General features: G+C 43.1%; 1 protein-coding gene across 1 annotated transcript; it reads right to left on the bottom strand.

Moving 5' to 3' along the window:
* Nucleotides 1-925: 925 nt before the first annotated feature.
* On the bottom strand, nucleotides 926-18,187 carry MED28 (mediator complex subunit 28). Its single transcript, XM_075568926.1, has 4 exons — nucleotides 17,984-18,187; nucleotides 3,258-3,324; nucleotides 2,502-2,614; nucleotides 926-1,269 (listed from the first exon to the last, which is right to left on the bottom strand). Exons 1-4 carry the CDS (start codon nucleotides 18,131-18,133, stop codon nucleotides 1,072-1,074), a joined length of 528 nt encoding a protein of 175 aa, XP_075425041.1. The 5' UTR covers nucleotides 18,134-18,187; the 3' UTR covers nucleotides 926-1,071.
* Between the last annotated feature and the right edge of the window lie 1,972 nt (nucleotides 18,188-20,159).

Here is a 20,159-nt window from a genome sequence, read left to right on the forward strand (position 1 = left end):
CTTTATCATGTAGGAAATATAAAGTACCATCTACTCTACCATACCATAAAGTAATTGCACGACAATAAGCATAAAGAAGCCACAACAGTAAGAAATTATTTAGTAAATTAGAAAATACAAAAATAGCCCATAACAGGAAATCAGTAAGATTAGAAAATACTTATGCTTAATTTGTCTGTGAAAGCTGTAACAAAGAGTTTATGTCACCTCAAACCAGTTATACTGTCACCTGCCTGGATCCTGTTGCTGATGCAACTTTACATGAGCAGCCTCTTTGAATACAATGCATATTAAGCACGGATTGAAACACGCAGGATGCCAGTACTGCTTAGAAGAACCAGAGGTATTGGGGGTGATCTACAATATACATTTGGGTCAAAATGTATTAAGGTCTTTGCTCCAATTTCTGCAGTGGGTGCACCAACTTGTTTTTAAGGGAGTGTCGATAGGGAACAGTTATTTTTTTTGGACATGTTTATTAAATGTATTAAACTGTGTGTCTGCGCCCCTATCCCCCCCAAAAAAAGGTATTTGTGTCAAAACTTTTCTGGTGTTACATTTCCTTACATATGATGCAAACAAAAAAAAGGGCAATGCCTCAAAACAAACTTCTATGTGAACTCTTAATGTTGATATATCTCCCTCATTATTTCTACTGTTAGTCCCAAAGGCTATAGGAAACTGATAGCTCTCAGGGCTCATTGCAGAGTTAAGGAAACAAAAGCCATAATGAAGGAAAGCATCAACACCATACTAGATCACCCAAATACTGTACTTTATTTGTACAGTATATTGGCGCTACATGTAAATTATGACTGCCCCAGAGGTTTAAGCATTATTTTACAATGAATATCAATGGGAGAAATAGAAACTTTCCTACAATGTAACTGTTACATTAAAAAAACATAAAATAGTAGATATAAAATAAATGTCACAAAAATAATCTTTATTTTGCTTGATCATCAACTGTTCAAGTCTAATGATCGACTAAAATGTATGTTTTAGCTACTTTTTCCCATATAAAATGCCTAGTGCATGAAAATGTACACAAGTCCTCCTGATATAGACACGTCACGTTTGCTTCATGGGAGCAGGGATATTGGCTGAAGCTTGCTCCAGGTAAGCAAGTGGCCCCTGTGTCATTTCACTTGTTTTTTTATGCTGAACGTTTATTTCTTCCAAAACTTGTTGCCAGCTCCGCAGTTTAGTCAGGTGCTTCTGAATGAGCACTTCTTTTCTCTGCAACTCATTTCTCAGCTCGGAAATATCCTGACACAAATAAAGAACAAATTAGGGCAGTGCATCGAGGTTAGAATCGGAAAGCTGCCGAAAAGATCTCTTAGAAGGTTAAAGCTTTGGCGGGCAGCTTTATTTATACATATTATACTCAATTCATTATTTTGATGACAAATCGGCAAATAGGACAACAAGGAGAAAAATGGTATATGGGGGAAGGTAAAAGAAAATATCGGAAAAACAAAACCAGAACTTAAAAACATTATAACCATATAGTAATATTGTTTACACCAGTGGTAGCCAACTGCCTGGTTTACACCTTATGCTTGATAATGACAACTGTTGTACGCAACATTGTGCTACAATAATGTGACAAAGCCTATGCTGATGACACACTACAACAGCCGTTGTTTTTGCATATCATTTGCAATGTGGATGTGTTAACATCAGGAAAAATAAGAAGTGTTAATGTTTTAGCCTTCACGTTATGAGCGCGGAGTTAACGCTGCTTTGAGGATGTAGCCGATAAAAGGGCACTACTGGGAGAGGAAATGATGAGAAATACTATCCCGTTCAAAGATGCAAAAAAAAGGTATAATACATGGTTTATTTGGGACCAATAGGAGAGCAGAAGTCAGCCCCACAATCCAGTAACCTTTAAGTTTGTCTATTCAAATAAAGTAGTGCTAACCAGTGTCAAGTTATAAAGAACCTTAAGGCCAATTCATTTGAATTGGGCTGTAAGGTGTTTTATGGCTTGGTACCACTTAATTAGAATGACCTACTGTATAGTGTAAAGGTTGCTTTAGAATTAGCTGTTCAAAATGATTCAGACCTTAAATCACTCATTCCCAGTCCAAGAAGATTAGTCCTCGGCTTGACAGTCATCAAGTAACACTAATTTAGTTTACACACGTGGGAAGTTAAGATCTAGGTTAGCCAAATATCCTGGAATGACGGGGATATCCCCAAAACCTTCAATAGACTCAGGAAACAGGACAAATCTTCCATGACCATCTGTGTATGAGTTCGTCTTAAAAAAGGGATAGTCTCGGTCTATGCATGTGAGAATTTATGCCTACGTGAATGCGCTTGTGTACAGTATGTAATCATGAGTGCAAGTCCTACTATACCCGTTTCTGTTTCTGTCCTACCGAGGAACCCTACAATCTGTTTCCTTCTTTGGGCTGCTGATGCCAGAGTCAGACACTGCAGTGAACCAGCTCCCATGTGCTATATAATAAAAAGGAATAGCTGCTATTTACCTCTTTAATAACTTGCTCAGGCTTCTGAACTGAAAGCTGTAATCTTTTTTGTAGGAAAAAACATTCTGTTTGTCTGGCAACGTCCAGAAACTTCTGAACGCATTGATCAACCCCTGGAGACAATACAAAACGTTATTAAAGAAATGTTTGGATCTCATTGCTCTCTTCATACAAAATGGCTCACATCTCAAGCTTTCTGGAGCTTTACATCTGCTGAACCAGATCCTTACCAGCAGGTCGGATACACCCGTTCAAACAAAAATAAGTTACAAAAAACAGAATCAGTTACCAGCAGCGGTGACATAGAAAGTTAATAGTTTTCAAACATACCATTTTCACAGCAAAAAAAATTAAACAATTTAGACAATATTAATAGCTCCATTAATAAGTTCCAGAGCTTAACATTAGCCTGAAATACTAGAGTACTGTAGCTTCTCGTTCCATTTTATTTTCAGATGCTGCAATAAATAATGTGGTCCCACTTTTAAGGAGTGAAGGGCCAGCTGTATGCCAGCTACGTCAACAGGGTAAACTGTTCAGCTTGTGCAGCAACATGTTCAAATTAAACAACTGAACAGGTTCGTTAAAGCAGCAATCTCCAAACAGAGGCCTATAACTTACATACAATTAGTATCTTGACCCCAGAGCAAAACATTGACATTTTAGTGGATTTTTATTCTACCGCTTTGCTTCTCATACATTCGTTTATTTTTTATTTTTGTACCAATAAAAAAAATTATTAAATTAAATTCTCACCCGTTCTAATTTCCTCTTGATCGGTACCGTTGACATAGTCTTGGCTAACAAGTGAAGCAAAACAAGCCTGAAATAGAAGCCACAGAAATTGAACTTCGTGAAAAATCTAGTACACATACTGATCCCTCTTATGGATAAAAACAATGGAACATCTTGGTACCGCTGGCGCTGTCCCGTTCAGCAGGCATGATTCTGCGGGCTATAGCAACCCACAGATAAGGAAACCGCCAGGTGTCACAGCATTTGCTTTATTAATTGGTGTGCTGGCATAAGACGGTGCGAGCGATCTGTACCGTATGTTGAATAAGTTAAAAAAAAAAATGCCAATTTTTTTTTATATATTAAGTTTTCAGAACGGGTGACTGTTGCTTTAAAGCAACAATAAGGTTTTTATTTTATTACAGTATTGGAGCAGGGGATCTCTGGAGAGCCATGCCGGTATCTCTGCAATCAGAGAAACTGTGTGCCTAACATAATGGCGGTGTTCACATGTCCCAAGTCATGTGGGAAACTGGAACCAGTGACATCATCCGGTGCACCTTCCTATTGGTCCGTGTGACTGGGACATTTAAGCTGAAGAGCGATACCGGCACTCCTACAAAGGTAACCATCCCTGGAAGCAGGGGGTCCCAGGAGCTGAAATTAACACAGTTCAGCTCCGAAACCCCCCTACTTCAATCCTGTAATTCAAAATAAATAGAAAATAAAAATGTGAAACCCGTATTGTTGCTTTAATATGTGCAAGTTAGTGAGTGCAAAGAAAATGTTAGTAAAACAACAAACATTCCATCTTCTGCGGTGCACAAACATTTTCCCCTGCGCCCCCGTCTGCTCTCCTCCCTCCTTAACTTGTCATGGAAACTCCATATCGCCAGAGACAAGGTAAGGGAACTTAGAGGCCCTGCACGTGATCCCCGGCATTTAATTTAAATGCTTTGGGGAAGAGCGCGGGGGCCTCTGAAGCATCCCCCCCCCACCCAGAAAATCCAGCGCCCCCCAGTTTGCGCACCCGTGGTCTAGATGATCAACTTTCTTACATTTAATGCCGCTTAAAAGTCTGCAATACAAATATAATTAGGGAATACGGTTTAACAGAAAAACACCCCAAAAAACAGCACCAACTGATCATCTTGCACCTTCAGTTAAAGTCGAAACACACGGTATATGAAGCATCCATTCCCATTAAATCCCACCTCTTGTGGCAGCCCGTCCACAGGAAGGAGACACAGGGTCTGAGGAAGGGAGGTCCCTTCCTCCTCAGTTCACCATGGGAGATTCCTTCTATATTCCGACCTTCGCTTACCGCGATTGGTCGTCTTTTAGTCTACCATTCGGGTCAGCCATGGTTCCCACGTGTTATAGAAGGGTTCCGTCTTCCTCTTTAGAAAGGCCGAGAGTTTCTCCATCCACATAACTTCCTGTATTCTTTTTTTGACTGTTTGCCTAGGGGGGGGGGGGGAAGACACCTTTTTCCACGAGGCCGCCACCGCACATCTTGCCGCTGTGAGAATGAAGGAGATCAATTTTCTTGTTGGACGGTCAATATTCTCAATTGGCCTGGCCAATAAGTAGGTCAACGGATCAATGGGTATGGTGAGGTCTGTGACCTCTGTAATTAGAGACTGTATGGTTTCCCAGTATTTCTGAATTTCTGGACATGACCACCATATGTGGGCCATGTCACCCTTTTGTCCGCAGCCTCTCCAACATAGGTCGGAGGCCAGAGGGTAGATTTGATTTATTCTAACTGGGGTAAGATACCAGCGAAATAGTATTTTATATATATTTTCTTTGATTGTGGTACATATGGAAGTTCCTGAGGCTGATTCCCAAATGCTTTCCCAATCCTCTCGGTCTATAACCATGTCCAATTCTGCCGCCCAATGGAGCATGTAGTCATGAACTGGGGCTTCTGTTGCCCTTTCCAGCTCTGCGTATATTTGTGTTATGAGACCTTTTTGGTGTGCCGTTTCCTTGCACAGCCTTTCGAAGCTCGTGAGAGGGGGAAATTCCAATGTTGGTGATATTGTTTGAATAAAGTGCCGAATTTGGAGATATTTAAAGACATTCAGTCCCGCTATTTCGTATTTGTTTTGTAGTCTTTGATAACTCAGGAACTCTCCTATGCTCAGGAAGTCGGCAATCGCCCTTATTTTTTTAGTCGTGAACTGCTCAAATTGTCTGGGCTCACAGCCAGGTGGGAATTTGGGATTTTGGATAATTGGTGTTAGTTGAGCTTTGGTTGTTGTGAGCTTGAATTTAAGTTTGCATGTCGTCCAAGTCTCCCATGTGTGCCTCATTGGTCCTAGTTTAAATTTACTGTTCTGCAAGTCCTCCCTGCTCAGGGACCAAAGGCATGTTGGCAGAGAAGGCGTGCCAGCGTATTGCATTTCTATAAAAGGTAAAGGAAAGGTTCCTTAAAAACAGTGCTTCAGCAAAATGGGGTGCAATGGCAATGGTTGCTCAAAAATGTAGATGAACAGGTTAGGACAAGGTTAATTAAGTAATACAGAGTATTGGACCCAGTGCATCATAAAGCAGGGAGTGATATTAAAGATTAATCTGTCTTTGGTGAGGACACATTTATAATGCTAGAAAAGCACCTCACCAGACAAAAAATCTCTCTTACCTGCGGCACTGTTACTGGTCAGCAACTCCCCTGAATCCATGAGTGGGGAGAATCAAACTCTTTTGGAAACCTTGATCCATCTTGTGCGTGCATCACGCTGAGTAGGTAAGTATATAGAAAGTTATCCAAAGATAGCAGCGGAGCACAGCTGAAGGACGGGATCAACACCAGCAATGAAAGGGTTAAAATTCTTCTTTATTGTAACATGGTGCAGTGGGGGAGACAGCAACAACTCTAACGCGTTTCAGGCTATGCAGCCCTTTTTCAAAGAGTGAAATCGCGTCTCCACTACTCGCAGTTTTGAAGGGGAAACCCCGCCCACTTTTCCCAGAGATGCCGTGCGGTTTTCGCGCGAATGCTATTAGCTCTCTGGTTGGTCAGAATAGACCTCCAACTGGGAGCTGGATCGGAGAGGCGTCTCTGGTAGCTGCAGATACCAGCTAGCCTTCTGTTTGGTCAGAGTTAGTCTCCAATCAGATTACTGATTTAGAGACGCATCTTTGGTGGTCAGGGTTACCCGTTCAGCCGCGGGAGTGGGGGAAATAACAAAGGGTAAAACATACAATTGTGAATGACAACACAAATATAAAAACAAAAATCAATGACAACGCAATCAATTTCCTCATATGGATAGATTCAGGATATGGAATAGCCTAAGGTATATTATTGGTATACAGTGTATGGTTATATCAGAAGTATATAATTCCTTCTAGCCCTTAATTTATTTATAATCAATATACAGGGCAAAGAATTGTTCATGGAGATATTTAGTGATGAACAGTATGTTCCTATTTTTGTGCAGAACAATAAATGCCGAATCCATAGAGAATGAGTACACAAATGCAAAGAGAAGGCGACAGAAGAAGATGGGAGAATAAGTAAAAGAATGAGCCGGGAGGAGGGGAATAAGGGGGTTTGGGGGAAAGGTGGGGGGGGGGGGGGAAGGGGGGGGGGAAATACAAGGGGAGGGGAGGGGGGGGGGGGGGTTGGGAGGGGGGGGGGGGCTGGAAAACAAGTGAAAAAAGGAGAATAAAGATATACTGTGGATAAAGAAAAAGAAGAAGAAAAACAAGTCATTATAATAAATCATAGACATGGAACATAAATAAATCAAGTAAGAAAATGTTTTAATTCCCAGTCCTGGTTCATGCCCCTGGGTGCCATTGTCCCAAGGGCATAAATCCAGAACATCTCTCTACGATTAAGCAGAGCTTCTCGATTGCCTCCCCTGACATGACTCTGAATGTGTTCAAGAGCACTATATGTGAAAGATCTTAATGTTCCCAGAGGGCAGTGATTAAAGTGGCGTGCGACCGGGTATCTGTCATCACGTTTCTTGATGCTCCTGATATGTTCATTAATGCGGACTTTTAGCGGTCTTATTGTGCGGCCTACATAATTACTCCCACAGGGACAGTTAAGTAGATATATCACAAAGTTGCTGTTACATGTAAGAAATTTCTCAATGCGATAAACCTGATTAGTATATATGTTCTTAATAGATTTAAGTTCCTTGGCATATCTACATGTGTTACAGTTCCCACACACATTGTGATCACTAAATCACGGTTTCAACCTATTTTTTAATATTGGTTGCCAGGGGGGAGGCACTCTATTTCCACAAAATGGATGAGGATGCACAGGACTCAGACACAGTGGATATGATGAACAGTACATATGTTCAGAAATGTGCAGACAATACCACTAGAAAACGCAGAGCAGCGTATTTATTTGACAATACTGTACATGATGTTTGTGAAGATACGGCTGATCTTGGGTTCTATTTTAATAAACTGGAAAGGATCCTTCTCACCAATATTCGGTTGTGGTGGGACATCACCACGCTTGACAATTATCTCATTACCAAACGAATACCAAGGGGACTTCGCGTTAAGAAAGCGCCCTCCTTTGGCTTCCCCTCCAAAGATTTCGAATTGGAGTGGACGAGTATTCTCAATGAATGTTCTCTTAAATTGATGGACCTAATAATAAAGACAAAGGTACAAGAACGAATTAATGTGAAGAAAGATATTAAAAATATACAGCAGAAACTCAATCAATTCAAGGAAATGAAAGACTTTGAGACCATGGATAAAAGGTTGTCTAACAACATAGAAAAGGCTGAAAAAAAGATTATGGTCAAAAAACAAGAAAAGTTCGACCGAGATAGAGTCGATTACGAACGGAACCAGGTGTACATGTGGCAAAGAGTACCACCACCTAGGACACCTACTCGCCAAAACTCTACATATAGAAATCCTAAATCACAAAAGGAACATCCAAAGAAATCAACACCAAAGAGATCTATCCTTAAGAAATCATCTGAAACATCCAGTGTCTCTGACATCTCGGACGTAGAGACCCGTCAACAAATAGTGTCATTCTCAACTGACGAGGACACGGACAGAGGCCGGGACAGCACGGATTATGAATCAAGTCAAAGAGGAGAAGCGTCTACTTCCTATGAACTACGAAGTAATAAGTCCTCAAAAAACTATACAAAAGGACTAGGCGCTCGCCAAAAAGACGTGGCATTAAAGAAACGAAAGATCGATCCATAATAAATACTAACAATGTTTTGAATATTTCAGGCATTCCGATCCCGGATGAAGAACTGGCGATCCTGAACAAGGGCCTCAATTTTGCCATTATGAATGACTTTGATCTGTTTAATACTATTATAGATCTCCAGAGATTTATTAGAAAACTTTCCTTGAAAAAATTCTTTTTTTCTAAGGATGTTCAGATCCCCATGTCTCCTCCATCAGATGCTGGGGACATTGATCCCCACCATGTGATCGATGACACACGGGGGGAAAGACTATCTTTCAAAGAGTTTGGCGCGATACAAGACCTCACTGATCTTATAGGTGAAGAAGAAATTGCAGACTGTATAGATAAGGAGGAACAACTGGCATTCCTCACGGGAGCTAAGCACACTTCCTTTAGAAATAAGTCAATCTTCTGCCCGAACTTTACAAAAGGCCCTCATTTAGAGACATTTGAGAAACTGGTTGAGAAGGACCTACAACTTATGGCCAAGGGTTACTCATTTACCACACCCCCCTTTAATAACATGACAAAAGAGGAACATCTACATCTCTCCACACTCAAAAAAAGATCAAATATAGTTATAAAAAGTGCGGATAAAGGGGGTGCAGTGGTTGTGATGCACTCAGAGGCTTATCATTTAGAAGCCCTTAGACAGCTTAGTGATGTGAAATCATATTGCAAATTGGATAAAGATCCCACACAAGCCTTTCTGGTGGAAATTCGTGACCTGTTGGACCTGGGCAGCGTGTTGGGTGTTCTCACAAAACAAGAAGTCGCTTATTTGTATAACCCTTTTCCCAACGTGCCTATTTTTCACCATCTCCCAAAGATCCATAAATCTTTGGTTAGCCCTCCTGGCAGACCTATTATCTCTAGTATTGGATCTTTGGGGGATGGTCTATCTAGGTACGTTGATTATTTTTTGCAGACTTTTGTAAAAGAACTCCCTTCTTATTTAAGGGATTCTTCAGATTTGCTTCTAGATATTCAAAACATAAAATGGTCTAATACTTTCATATGGGTCACATTGGATGTGACCTCACTGTACACAATAATTGAACACACCTTGGGCACTAAAGCTATAAGTCACTTTCTGAATCACTCTAACCTTAACCTAGCACAGAGCACTTTTTTACTAGATGCACTTATGTTTTTGTTACAACATAATTATTTTATGTTTGACAAACAATATTATTTACAGTCACAAGGCACAGCAATGGGCACATCATTTGCACCTTCATATGCGAACTTATTCATGGGTTTTTGGGAGAACACTCACATTTTTGGTGATAAGAATCCTTTCAGGCACAACATTATGTTTTACCGTAGATTTATAGATGATTTGATATTAATTTGGAACGGTGATATTGACACTCTACACTCCTTTTTTGAATATCTGGAAGCAAATACTTATAATTTGAAATTTTCTCATAACTATCATGAAACTAAGATCGACTATCTTGATTTACACCTATACATAGACATAGATCTGAGTATACAAACAAATGTATTTAGAAAAACGAACTCAAGAAACTCGCTGCTCAGGTCCAACAGTGCTCACCCCAGATCCCTAATTCGGGGTATTCCAAAGGGACAGTTTCTCAGACTAAGGAGGATTTGCTCTACGGAACAATCCTTCCTCCTTCAGGCTGAGGAACTCAGACAAAGATTTCTGAGTCGGGGTTATGGAGAGAAGAACCTAGAGGTTGCGTTTGAGAACGCACTCAAAATGGATAGAGCAGAGCTCCTAAACAGAAACAGCAAAAATACTAGAAAGAAAAGAGGAGAAATTAAAATTAAGAGAGATACAACCCCTCAGGTACCACTCTTCATAACCACCTACTCTAAGCAGGCAGAACAGATTAGGTGCATCTTACAAAAACATTGGTCTATCCTTAAATTGGATAGAGATCTAGAGAGTTTAGTTACATCTAACCCCAAAATAGTCTTTAAAAAGGCCAAGACCATTGGGAATCATTTATCACCTAGTCTGTTCTGCTCTACTAAGAAACCCACCCCCACAACACCAAAGGGATTCTTTAGGTGTGGGAACTGTAACACATGTAGATATGCCAAGGAACTTAAATCTATTAAGAACATATATACTAATCAGGTTTATCGCATTGAGAAATTTCTTACATGTAACAGCAACTTTGTGATATATCTACTTAACTGTCCCTGTGGGAGTAATTATGTAGGCCGCACAATAAGACCGCTAAAAGTCCGCATTAATGAACATATCAGGAGCATCAAGAAACGTGATGACAGATACCCGGTCGCACGCCACTTTAATCACTGCCCTCTGGGAACATTAAGATCTTTCACATATAGTGCTCTTGAACACATTCAGAGTCATGTCAGGGGAGGCAATCGAGAAGCTCTGCTTAATCGTAGAGAGATGTTCTGGATTTATGCCCTTGGGACAATGGCACCCAGGGGCATGAACCAGGACTGGGAATTAAAACATTTTCTTACTTGATTTATTTATGTTCCATGTCTATGATTTATTATAATGACTTGTTTTTCTTCTTCTTTTTCTTTATCCACAGTATATCTTTATTCTCCTTTTTTCACTTGTTTTCCAGCCCCCCCCCCCACCACCTTTCCCCCCCCCACCTTTCCCCCCCCCCTTCCCCCCCCCCACCACCACCTTTCCCCCCCCCCACCACCACCTTTCCCCCCCCCCTTCCCCCCCCCCACCACCACCTTTCCCCCCCCCCCTTCCCCCCCCCCCCACCACCTTTCCCCCCCCCCCCCCCCCCACCACCTTTCCCCCCCCCCCACCACCTTTCCCCCCCCCCCCCACCTTCCCCCCCCCCCCCCCACCACCTTTCCCCCCCCCCCCCCACCACCTTTCCCCCCCACCACCTTTCCCCCCCCCTTCCCCCCCCCCCCCCACCTTTCCCCTCCCCCCTTCCCCCCCCCCCCCACCACCTTTCCCCCCCCCCTTCCCCCCCCCCACCACCTTTCCCCCTAACCCCCTTATTCCCCTCCTCCCGGCTCATTCTTTTACTTATTCTCCCATCTTCTTCTGTCGCCTTCTCTTTGCATTTGTGTACTCATTCTCTATGGATTCGGCATTTATTGTTCTGAACAAAAATAGGAACATACTGTTCATCACTAAATATCTCCATGAACAATTCTTTGCCCTGTATATTGATTATAAATAAATTAAGGGCTAGAAGGAATTATATACTTCTGATATAACCATACACTGTATACCAATAATATACCTTAGGCTATTCCATATCCTGAATCTATCCATATGAGGAAATTGATTGCGTTGTCATTGATTTTTGTTTTTATATTTGTGTTGTCATTCACAATTGTATGTTTTACCCTTTGTTATTTCCCCCACTCCCGCGGCTGAACGGGTAACCCTGACCACCAAAGATGCGTCTCTAAATCAGTAATCTGATTGGAGACTAACTCTGACCAAACAGAAGGCTAGCTGGTATCTGCAGCTACCAGAGACGCCTCTCCGATCCAGCTCCCAGTTGGAGGTCTATTCTGACCAACCAGAGAGCTAATAGCATTCGCGCGAAAACCGCACGGCATCTCTGGGAAAAGTGGGCGGGGTTTCCCCTTCAAAACTGCGAGTAGTGGAGACGCGATTTCACTCTTTGAAAAAGGGCTGCATAGCCTGAAACGCGTTAGAGTTGTTGCTGTCTCCCCCACTGCACCATGTTACAATAAAGAAGAATTTTAACCCTTTCATTGCTGGTGTTGATCCCGTCCTTCAGCTGTGCTCCGCTGCTATCTTTGGATAACTTTCTATTGCATTTCTATGTCCAGCCAGCAATATTGGCCTGGTTCCGCGTTCCATACTACTACCTGTTGCAGCTGGGCGGCTTGATAGTATCTTACAATATCTGGAACTCCCAGGCCTCCTCTCCCCCTTGAAGCAAGTAGAACTGCCCTTGCGATTCTGGGTTTTTTCCCCTGCCAGATAAAATGGAAAATTTGTTTTTGGATGTTCTTCAATTCTGAGCCAGGGATGCGGATCGGGAGTGTCTGAAAGTAGTATAGTAATCTGGGGAGTATATTCATTTTCACCGAGATCATTCTCCCGATCCATGATATTTGGTACGCTCCCCATTTGTCTAGATCTAATTTGATTTTCCGAAAAAGGGCTGGATAATTATGATGGTATAAGGATTGGTAGCTCCCCGATATCTTTACTCCCAAGTATTTGATATAGGAGGAGCTCCATGGATAGTTAAAGTTTAGCTTTAGGAGCTTCACCTCTGGCTCTGGCAGGTTTAGATTTAGTGCTTCGGATTTATCATTATTTATTTTATATCCTGATATGTTTCCGAAGTCTAAAAGCTCTTTTTGTAGGTTTGGGAGGGAAATTTGGGGTTTTGAAAGTGTTAGTATTATATCATCTGCAAACAGGGATATTTTGTATTGCGTATGTCCAATTTCTAATCCTTGGATATCTACATTATTTCGAATTGTGGCCGCCATGGGTTCTATAGTTAGTGTAAAGAGGAGAGGGGACAAGGGGCATCCCTGTCTCGTGCCATTTTTAATATTAAAGCTCTGGATACTGCCCCCTGGTAATTTTACCATTGCTGATGGGTCTTGGTAGAGTCTGCGGACCCCTTCTAAGTATGCGTCTTTGAAACCGAATTTACACATAGTATGGTCTAGGAATAGCCAATCGATTCTATCGAACGCCTTCTCTGCGTCCAAACTAAGTAGTATTGCTTTGGTTCCTGTGAGGTGGACGCGCTCAATAATATTAATTATCTTACGTGTGTTATCTGAGGCTTGCCGACCCGCCACAAATCCAACTTGGTCTATATTTATCAGCCTCTGTAACATAGGGTTTAATCTATTAGCCAGGATTTTGCTATATAGTTTGAGGTCATTGTTGAGAAGGGAGATTGGACGATAACTGCCACATTGCATCGGGTCTCTGCCCTCCTTATGAATGATGGCTAGGTTGCCGAGAGACATGGAGGTGGGGATCGAATTTCCCTCCAAAAAATGGTTGAACATTTTTAATAGATGCGTGGATAGTATGGGCAAGTATCTCTTGTAGTAGACATTGGTGAAGCCATCAGGGCCAGGTGATTTGGAGATTTTCAGAGCTTTCACTGCCTCCTCCAATTCTTCTTTTGTGATCTCAGCGTTGAGGACCTCATTTTCCTCCTCTGTTAAGGTAGGGAGTTGACATTTGTCAAAGTATTTTTTTATTGCTTCGGATGCTTTTGGTTCGGGTCGACCATTTTTAGATCTTAAGTTATAAAGTTCTGTATAGTATTTAGTAAACTCCGCTGCTATCTTATTGTCACTATATTGTATCTCACCAGACCTATTCTTAATCGTCGTTATTTGAGATCTCTTTTGGATGTCTCTTAGTCTGCTGGCCAGCAGCCTGTCGGCCTTGTTGCCCGTGTCATAGTAATGTTGATTAGTCCATTTAAGGGCTTTTTCCACATCTTCTAGTTGGACTTGTTTGAGTTTTTGCCTGGCTGTAATTAGGGTTTTATAGATTTTTTTCAAGGGGTTAGCTTTATGGGCTTGTTCTAGCTTTAGAATGTTATCGGTGAGTTCCGTGATCAGTTTCTGTTTAACTTTTTTCCTATGGGACGCAATAGAGATAAATTTACCTCTGATTGCTGCCTTATGGGCTTCCCATAGGATCGCTGGGGACAAGACTGATCCTGAGTTAAAGAAAAAGTAGTCCTTAAGTGAGTTTCTGATCTCTCTCTATCTCAGGATGGTTCAGTAGGGAGTCATTTAATCTCCAAGAGTGATTTTTTTTTATTTTTAATGAAATGAAAACACTGGAAAAATTAGATATCAATTTTACAAAACGGAATCCCTAAAAATAATTAACCCTTTCTGTTCACTGAACACATCATGCAGTATAAAGCCCCAAATATACGGCATTTAACCCCTTCGTATGTATTAATTCAAAATAGGGCAGGTCTTTAGTTAACCATTTTGGTCACGATTAGCCTGGCACCTGGACAAGGCAAACCCTAAAGGTTAGGAACACTTTTTAGCCTCGTTTCTCCAGCTGTACTTTTTTCTGTCTTTCATATTTAGGGGAAAAGAACTTGCTGTTCTGTCCCATGAGAGGGATCACCTGTGACAAGGTGGGGAGCTTAACCTTAGGCTGCGCTTATAGTGCTAACAACAGCGACGTCGCTTCAAAACAAATGTATTGAAGCCGTCGCGTGCGCTTATAGTTGGAGCGACGCAACAGCGCGATGGAGCAACGGATTGGTCGCGATCGCTGGAAGTCACTTCAATTTGATTTTCCCAGCGACTGTAGCGTGATGTCAGCGTCTCCGTCACTATAAGCAAAGCCTACGGGGGCGGACCCAGTCCCTTCTCGAGGCGTGTGTTCAAGCTCCGCCCCCCACAGTCAGGCCGGTCCCAGTTCCTACCTTGTCACGCACCTTTCCCCAGCGGTGCGCGACAGGTTTTCAGTCAGGCAGGGGAATTTAAACTCAGAGTTTGCGACGGAGGCGTGGCTACGCCCCCACCAGCGGTTCAGCCAATGAGGGCTAACCAGCCACGTGAGGTCATGGCAACGCCCCTGCAAACCCACCACCATGCCCCCTCCCCGGCGGGCGCGCGTGCATCAGAACACACTGGGACATCACCCTAAGGGAGGAGGATGAGATTACAGTTTCTAAAACAAATTCAGAATGTCCCGTTTGTAAACTTCACCCAGTGATGCCACGTCTTACAGTTCTAATGGCAGTACCCCATAGAAATGATACAGTTTCACATTACTATGCAACGGGCGAGCTTGCCAAACGGTGGATTCTGGATGTATGCAAAGAAAATGTTTCAAACATAACATTTGGATATTTTGGTAATTATTTTAATTTACTTACACAATCAGGTCTACATTCGTAAAATAAGTAAAAATAAGTATGCAATCAGTCCCCCAGCTGCCTCAGCCGCAGTGGGTTCTGCATTTCAGCCAATGGGCACTAAAGAGAGTGGAGTTATTTGCTGCTATAATACACCAGAAATAAAAGCAACACGTTTTGCTGTTTTCCATGAGGTAGAAGTCTTAGGCTATCCTAATTATACCTAAACTGCAGGGCAGCAGCGCTATCCGGTGACGTCACTGCTGCGATCCGGCAAGTTGAACTGCAGGCAGCCGGAGGAGACAGGGAGGCGTGGCCATGAGCAGTTCACCCTCATTGGCTGAACCGTTCATGTGACGCAGCCGTTGCCTGGCTAAGGCCTCGTTGAGGGTGCCAGAGACAGGAGTTGGAGGGAGGGCGGGAGTCTGCTGGGCGATGTGTGTTCATCCCCAGCAGTCGTTTTCAGGAGTTCAGGAGGGGGCGGGGCTACAGACGGCAGCTTAGGGATCCAAGCTGCAGTCATGAAATCATTTTCAAGAATGATTTCATTGGCTGCCTAGGTCCCTATGACGCTGCTGCAGCTTCAAAAAACGATTTTTTCATCCATTTATTCGCCGAATATTGAGCGAGCGGGAAAGTATAAAAATGTTATTTATCTAAGCGCTGAGCGTGTGTGCACGCGCATACGCGCGCACATCGCGTGAGCGGGGACATATATATATATATATATATGCAAGTCACGTTGCTAAGCGCCGCCCACTCAGCGCTAGCGGGGACGCAGCCTAAAGTAACGACTGAATATTGGAATTAACACCCGTTTAACCCAGGGGCGGGGAACCTTTTTCTGCCAAGGGCTATTTGGATATTTATAACATCGTTCGCGGGCCATACAGACACAGACAGGCAGTCATGTAGGCACACAGAACCCCGCCCCCCTACCTCTGCTGCTGCTGGGGGGATCGTGTAGGGCGGATGCTGGGGTAAGTGCGGGGGGAACTGCTGGAGAAGCATGGGGGAAGAGCGGGGAATGCTGCAGAGGAAGTATGGTGGCTGCTGGGGCTAGTACAGTGGCTGCTGGGGATCGTGTAGGGCTGCCGGCGCCTCACACCACCTCCTCCCGATCGGGCGCGCGGTGGCCATTTTTTTTTTAAATTAGCGCGACCCCGGTTATAGCAGTTGCTTTAGCAGGGCCAGACCAAATGATTTCGAGGGCCTTATACGGCCCTCGGGCCTGACGTTCCCCACCCCTGATTTAACCAATCACAATATTTGTTGCTTCTCAAGACTGCTGTACAGCTGGCAATGAGCACGCAACTTAAAGTGGGTGAAGTATGAATATGGATTGATATAAATTTAGTTGATCAAATTGCATGGTATTTTCTTAAAAAGGGACCCCCCACACACAGCCGCTACTTTCATTACAAGAACTCTAGCCCATTCTCTCCATATGAGGAACACTAGGGCCAGTGAATTACCCTAACACTGGGCATTAATACACCATTGTATACTCCTCTGGATACACCTATCCATAGAGTTAGCCACACTTGGCATCATTTAATCATTGTTTTAAACCCCAATATTTTAACGATATTGTCAATTAATAAAGTTATTTTAAATAAATCACCAATTCATACAGAAACAGAGTGCTATCTACAGGGGCTCTGTCTGTCCACTATGTATTAAGTTATACGCCCTTTGCAGCACCAGTTTCATTGTTCTATAGTAAAGCTGAAGCGGGGGTAAACATACGTATAAACTACTTTATACTTCTCCCAGGGCCAGCGGCACTGGCTACAATAACTCTTAAAGCAAAGATGCTTTAGGGGGACCTTGGTTCAATCCCCAGTGTCAGCTCCTTGTGCACCAAAAACAGATTGTAAACTCGTCTGGGCAAGTTGTGATTACACCTCCTCTCTTTGCTTGCTACTGGAGTAGCATAATTAAGTATATGAATACACATAGCTGTGATACATGTGGACCAGTGCAGGATGTTGCATTCTTCATAGATAGTGTTTATTTAAAACAGCTGTATAACCTCCTCACTTGGCCAGCAATGATTAGGATTTAGGGAGTAAGGGTTATGATGGCATGTTAAATTAAGGCTGGCACATTAGGGCCAAGCTTCTCAAGTCCATAATTTATCCAGCTGCCAGTTAAATAAGGCTGGATAAGTGCCTTATTAACCCGACTTGCCTTGTATATAGGCTGTGTAAATTTACCTCTCTCATGTGCTGGTGCAAAGTATGGGAGGCTGGTAACAGCTGAACTACAATATCATAAACATGGTATCTTTCTCCAAATCCGGATGTCGGCAGTGAGGAGAAATAGGAAGAGTTGAAATGAGACGCAGCTTTCTTTAGGTTCACAATTTGTTTTCATTTAATTTTAAGATCTATATGAATAAAAATACAATTATTAAACCAGCAGTTGGCAGTGTAAAAAGCTTTCCAGCATCACAAGTTCCTTCGTCTTTTCCCAAAAGAAACAAGTGAAGCGCACCAAGATGAATGAGACATGACAGGTCTCTTGCCGACCTCCAGTAGCCATTAGTATCACCTACAACCTACCCACTTTGTCTCCACAAAGCCTCCCTTCTTGCCACCCATCCAAAGCTCGCCATCCACTGTCAGACTCGGGGTTACCACGGGGGCTCTCCCCACCGCAGGAGATCCATCATCGCGCGCGCGCGCGCGCACACACACCTCAAATGACGACTCCAGCTCGTCCACCAAGGTGACATTGGGGTTCTTTGGCCCGGGGGGAGTCGCCATGAGTCCGGTCGCACTCCCTGGCGGGATGGGAGGGGGAACCGGCGGCTGCGAGGGGAACATCCCGCTGAGAGAGGACGCCATGATGCAGACAATCAACCTGATAGTCAGGAAGGGGAGGAGCCGTATGGAATTAACAACCATAGAGGACAAACCGGGAATGAAAACACCGTCGCCAAAACACTGACGCCGAGGTCGGCCATCTTGGATTTGGGCAAAAGGATCTAACCACCTAGCGGCGTCAGCCATTCTTGATTTGAGCACAAAGACCTTGAGTGAATCAGAACTATAGAGTTGTCACAGAACACTGCCGTCCTGAGGTTAGATCTAACCACCTAGCGGCGTCAGCCATTCTTGATTTGAGCACAAAGACCTTGAGTGAATCAGAACTATAGAGTTGTCACAGAACACTGCCGTCCTGAGGTTAGCCTGAAGAACACCGGCCATTTTTAATGTGGGCAAGTGAGCCTGAGATTGAATCTGCCAGGAGCGTCACTGTCACTTTTTAATTTTTGCGTTAGTGGAAGCCACGTAAACATGTCCCAACTCTTCTATGTAGGGAAAATAGTATTGCTGTGGTAAGGCTTGTACTTTTTTTTTTTTAATAAAACTAACAATTGTCCTCCTGGCAGTGAGGAGGTTAATGTGGGTGTCATCTTTGCGGTCAGATGTACCTCCAAGTCATTGCTACATTTAATTTCTACGTGTTCTGCAGTTTGTCACCCTGTCCTTTTCATCCTGTTTATCTGGGAATGCTGTAGGTTAAAATCGAAGAGTGCCACCGTTGGATTTAAAGTTACAACACGCAGACCAACAATATAAGTAACTATATGTCGATACTTCAGTTACAAATGTGTAGCTCAGGAGCTGGTTACGGACAAGTTACATTTAATTAGCGGTCTTCTGTCATAAGACCCCCCTACCGGCCATCTTTGAGTCCATGAGGTGTAACCTATCTATCTCACAGCACGGTAGACAGCTTGGTAAATACCAGCCCATATCTGTTTGTCCCATCCGGGTTGTTTTTTTTAAAGAAGAAATGAAGTGATGATTACTTATTTCATATATCACCACAAACCACATTTCTGCACAACAGTGAACACGTGTCTGTTACTCTAAATCCTTGTGTGCCGGATACCCCACAATATCAGAAACTTGCTTACAATGCTCTTGACTGTGCAGGTTCTGCATGGTGTGTATTGCATTTTAGGCTGCGCTTATAGTGCCTGCGACGGCGCTCGAAAACAAAAAACAATTGACTCCGTCGGCAGCGCTTATAGTAAAAATTGGAAAATTGGTAGCCGGTCGTCACATGTGACTATCTCTAAACCAATCAAATTGTGCGGCCCACCCCCTTTAGTGACGTCGCTGGCGACAGTCGCTAAAAACCTAATTGCAACTATCGCGGGTGGCGACGTAATTGGTCGCGTCGTCGTCGCCAACACTATAAGTACGGCCTTACTGACGCAGCTCATACCCGGAAGGCAAAGAGCTGCACTGTCAGTATGCTCCAGTATCATCCCGCATATTATACTTTCCGCTTTATAAGTGAGATAGATTTGAGATATTAGTGGTTCCCAACCTTTTTTTTTTTACATTGTGCACCCCCTGCTAGAATATTTATTCTGTGGGGAGCAACTTTGGAAGTTCCTGCAGTAATTGACAGCTATGCCACCGTTGCCAGCGTGCAGTGTGGGGGCCGTGCTAAGTGCGCAGTTTCCACACGGGTTCAGGCCTCCACTATACTGCCTGGGACCATCCCTTACATATTTTTTTTGGGGGGGGAGGGGTCGAAACACCTATAAAAGTTCCATAACACCCTGTTGGAGATCATTGATCTAAAACCATTAACCACTTACTGTGTGTAGCATATGTTATTAGTGGCTGAAGCAAATCGTAAAAAAAGGTGACTGCTTGTATGTATATTCCTATCATAGGTAAAAACTGTATTGGCGTCTATTGATAAAATGCATTTTGACTCGCAAGGAGGAAAATATAAAATGAAGGGCGGCATGTCAGAGTTTCTCAAAACTATTTGAAAAGGATTTTGCCTTTATACTTAGCTTGTAGCTGCTCACATTTGGTAGTAAAAATATGAAGAAAAAAAATG

This window comes from Ascaphus truei, chromosome 1, assembly GCF_040206685.1.
Source record: "Ascaphus truei isolate aAscTru1 chromosome 1, aAscTru1.hap1, whole genome shotgun sequence".
Lineage (NCBI taxonomy): Eukaryota > Metazoa > Chordata > Amphibia > Anura > Ascaphidae > Ascaphus > Ascaphus truei.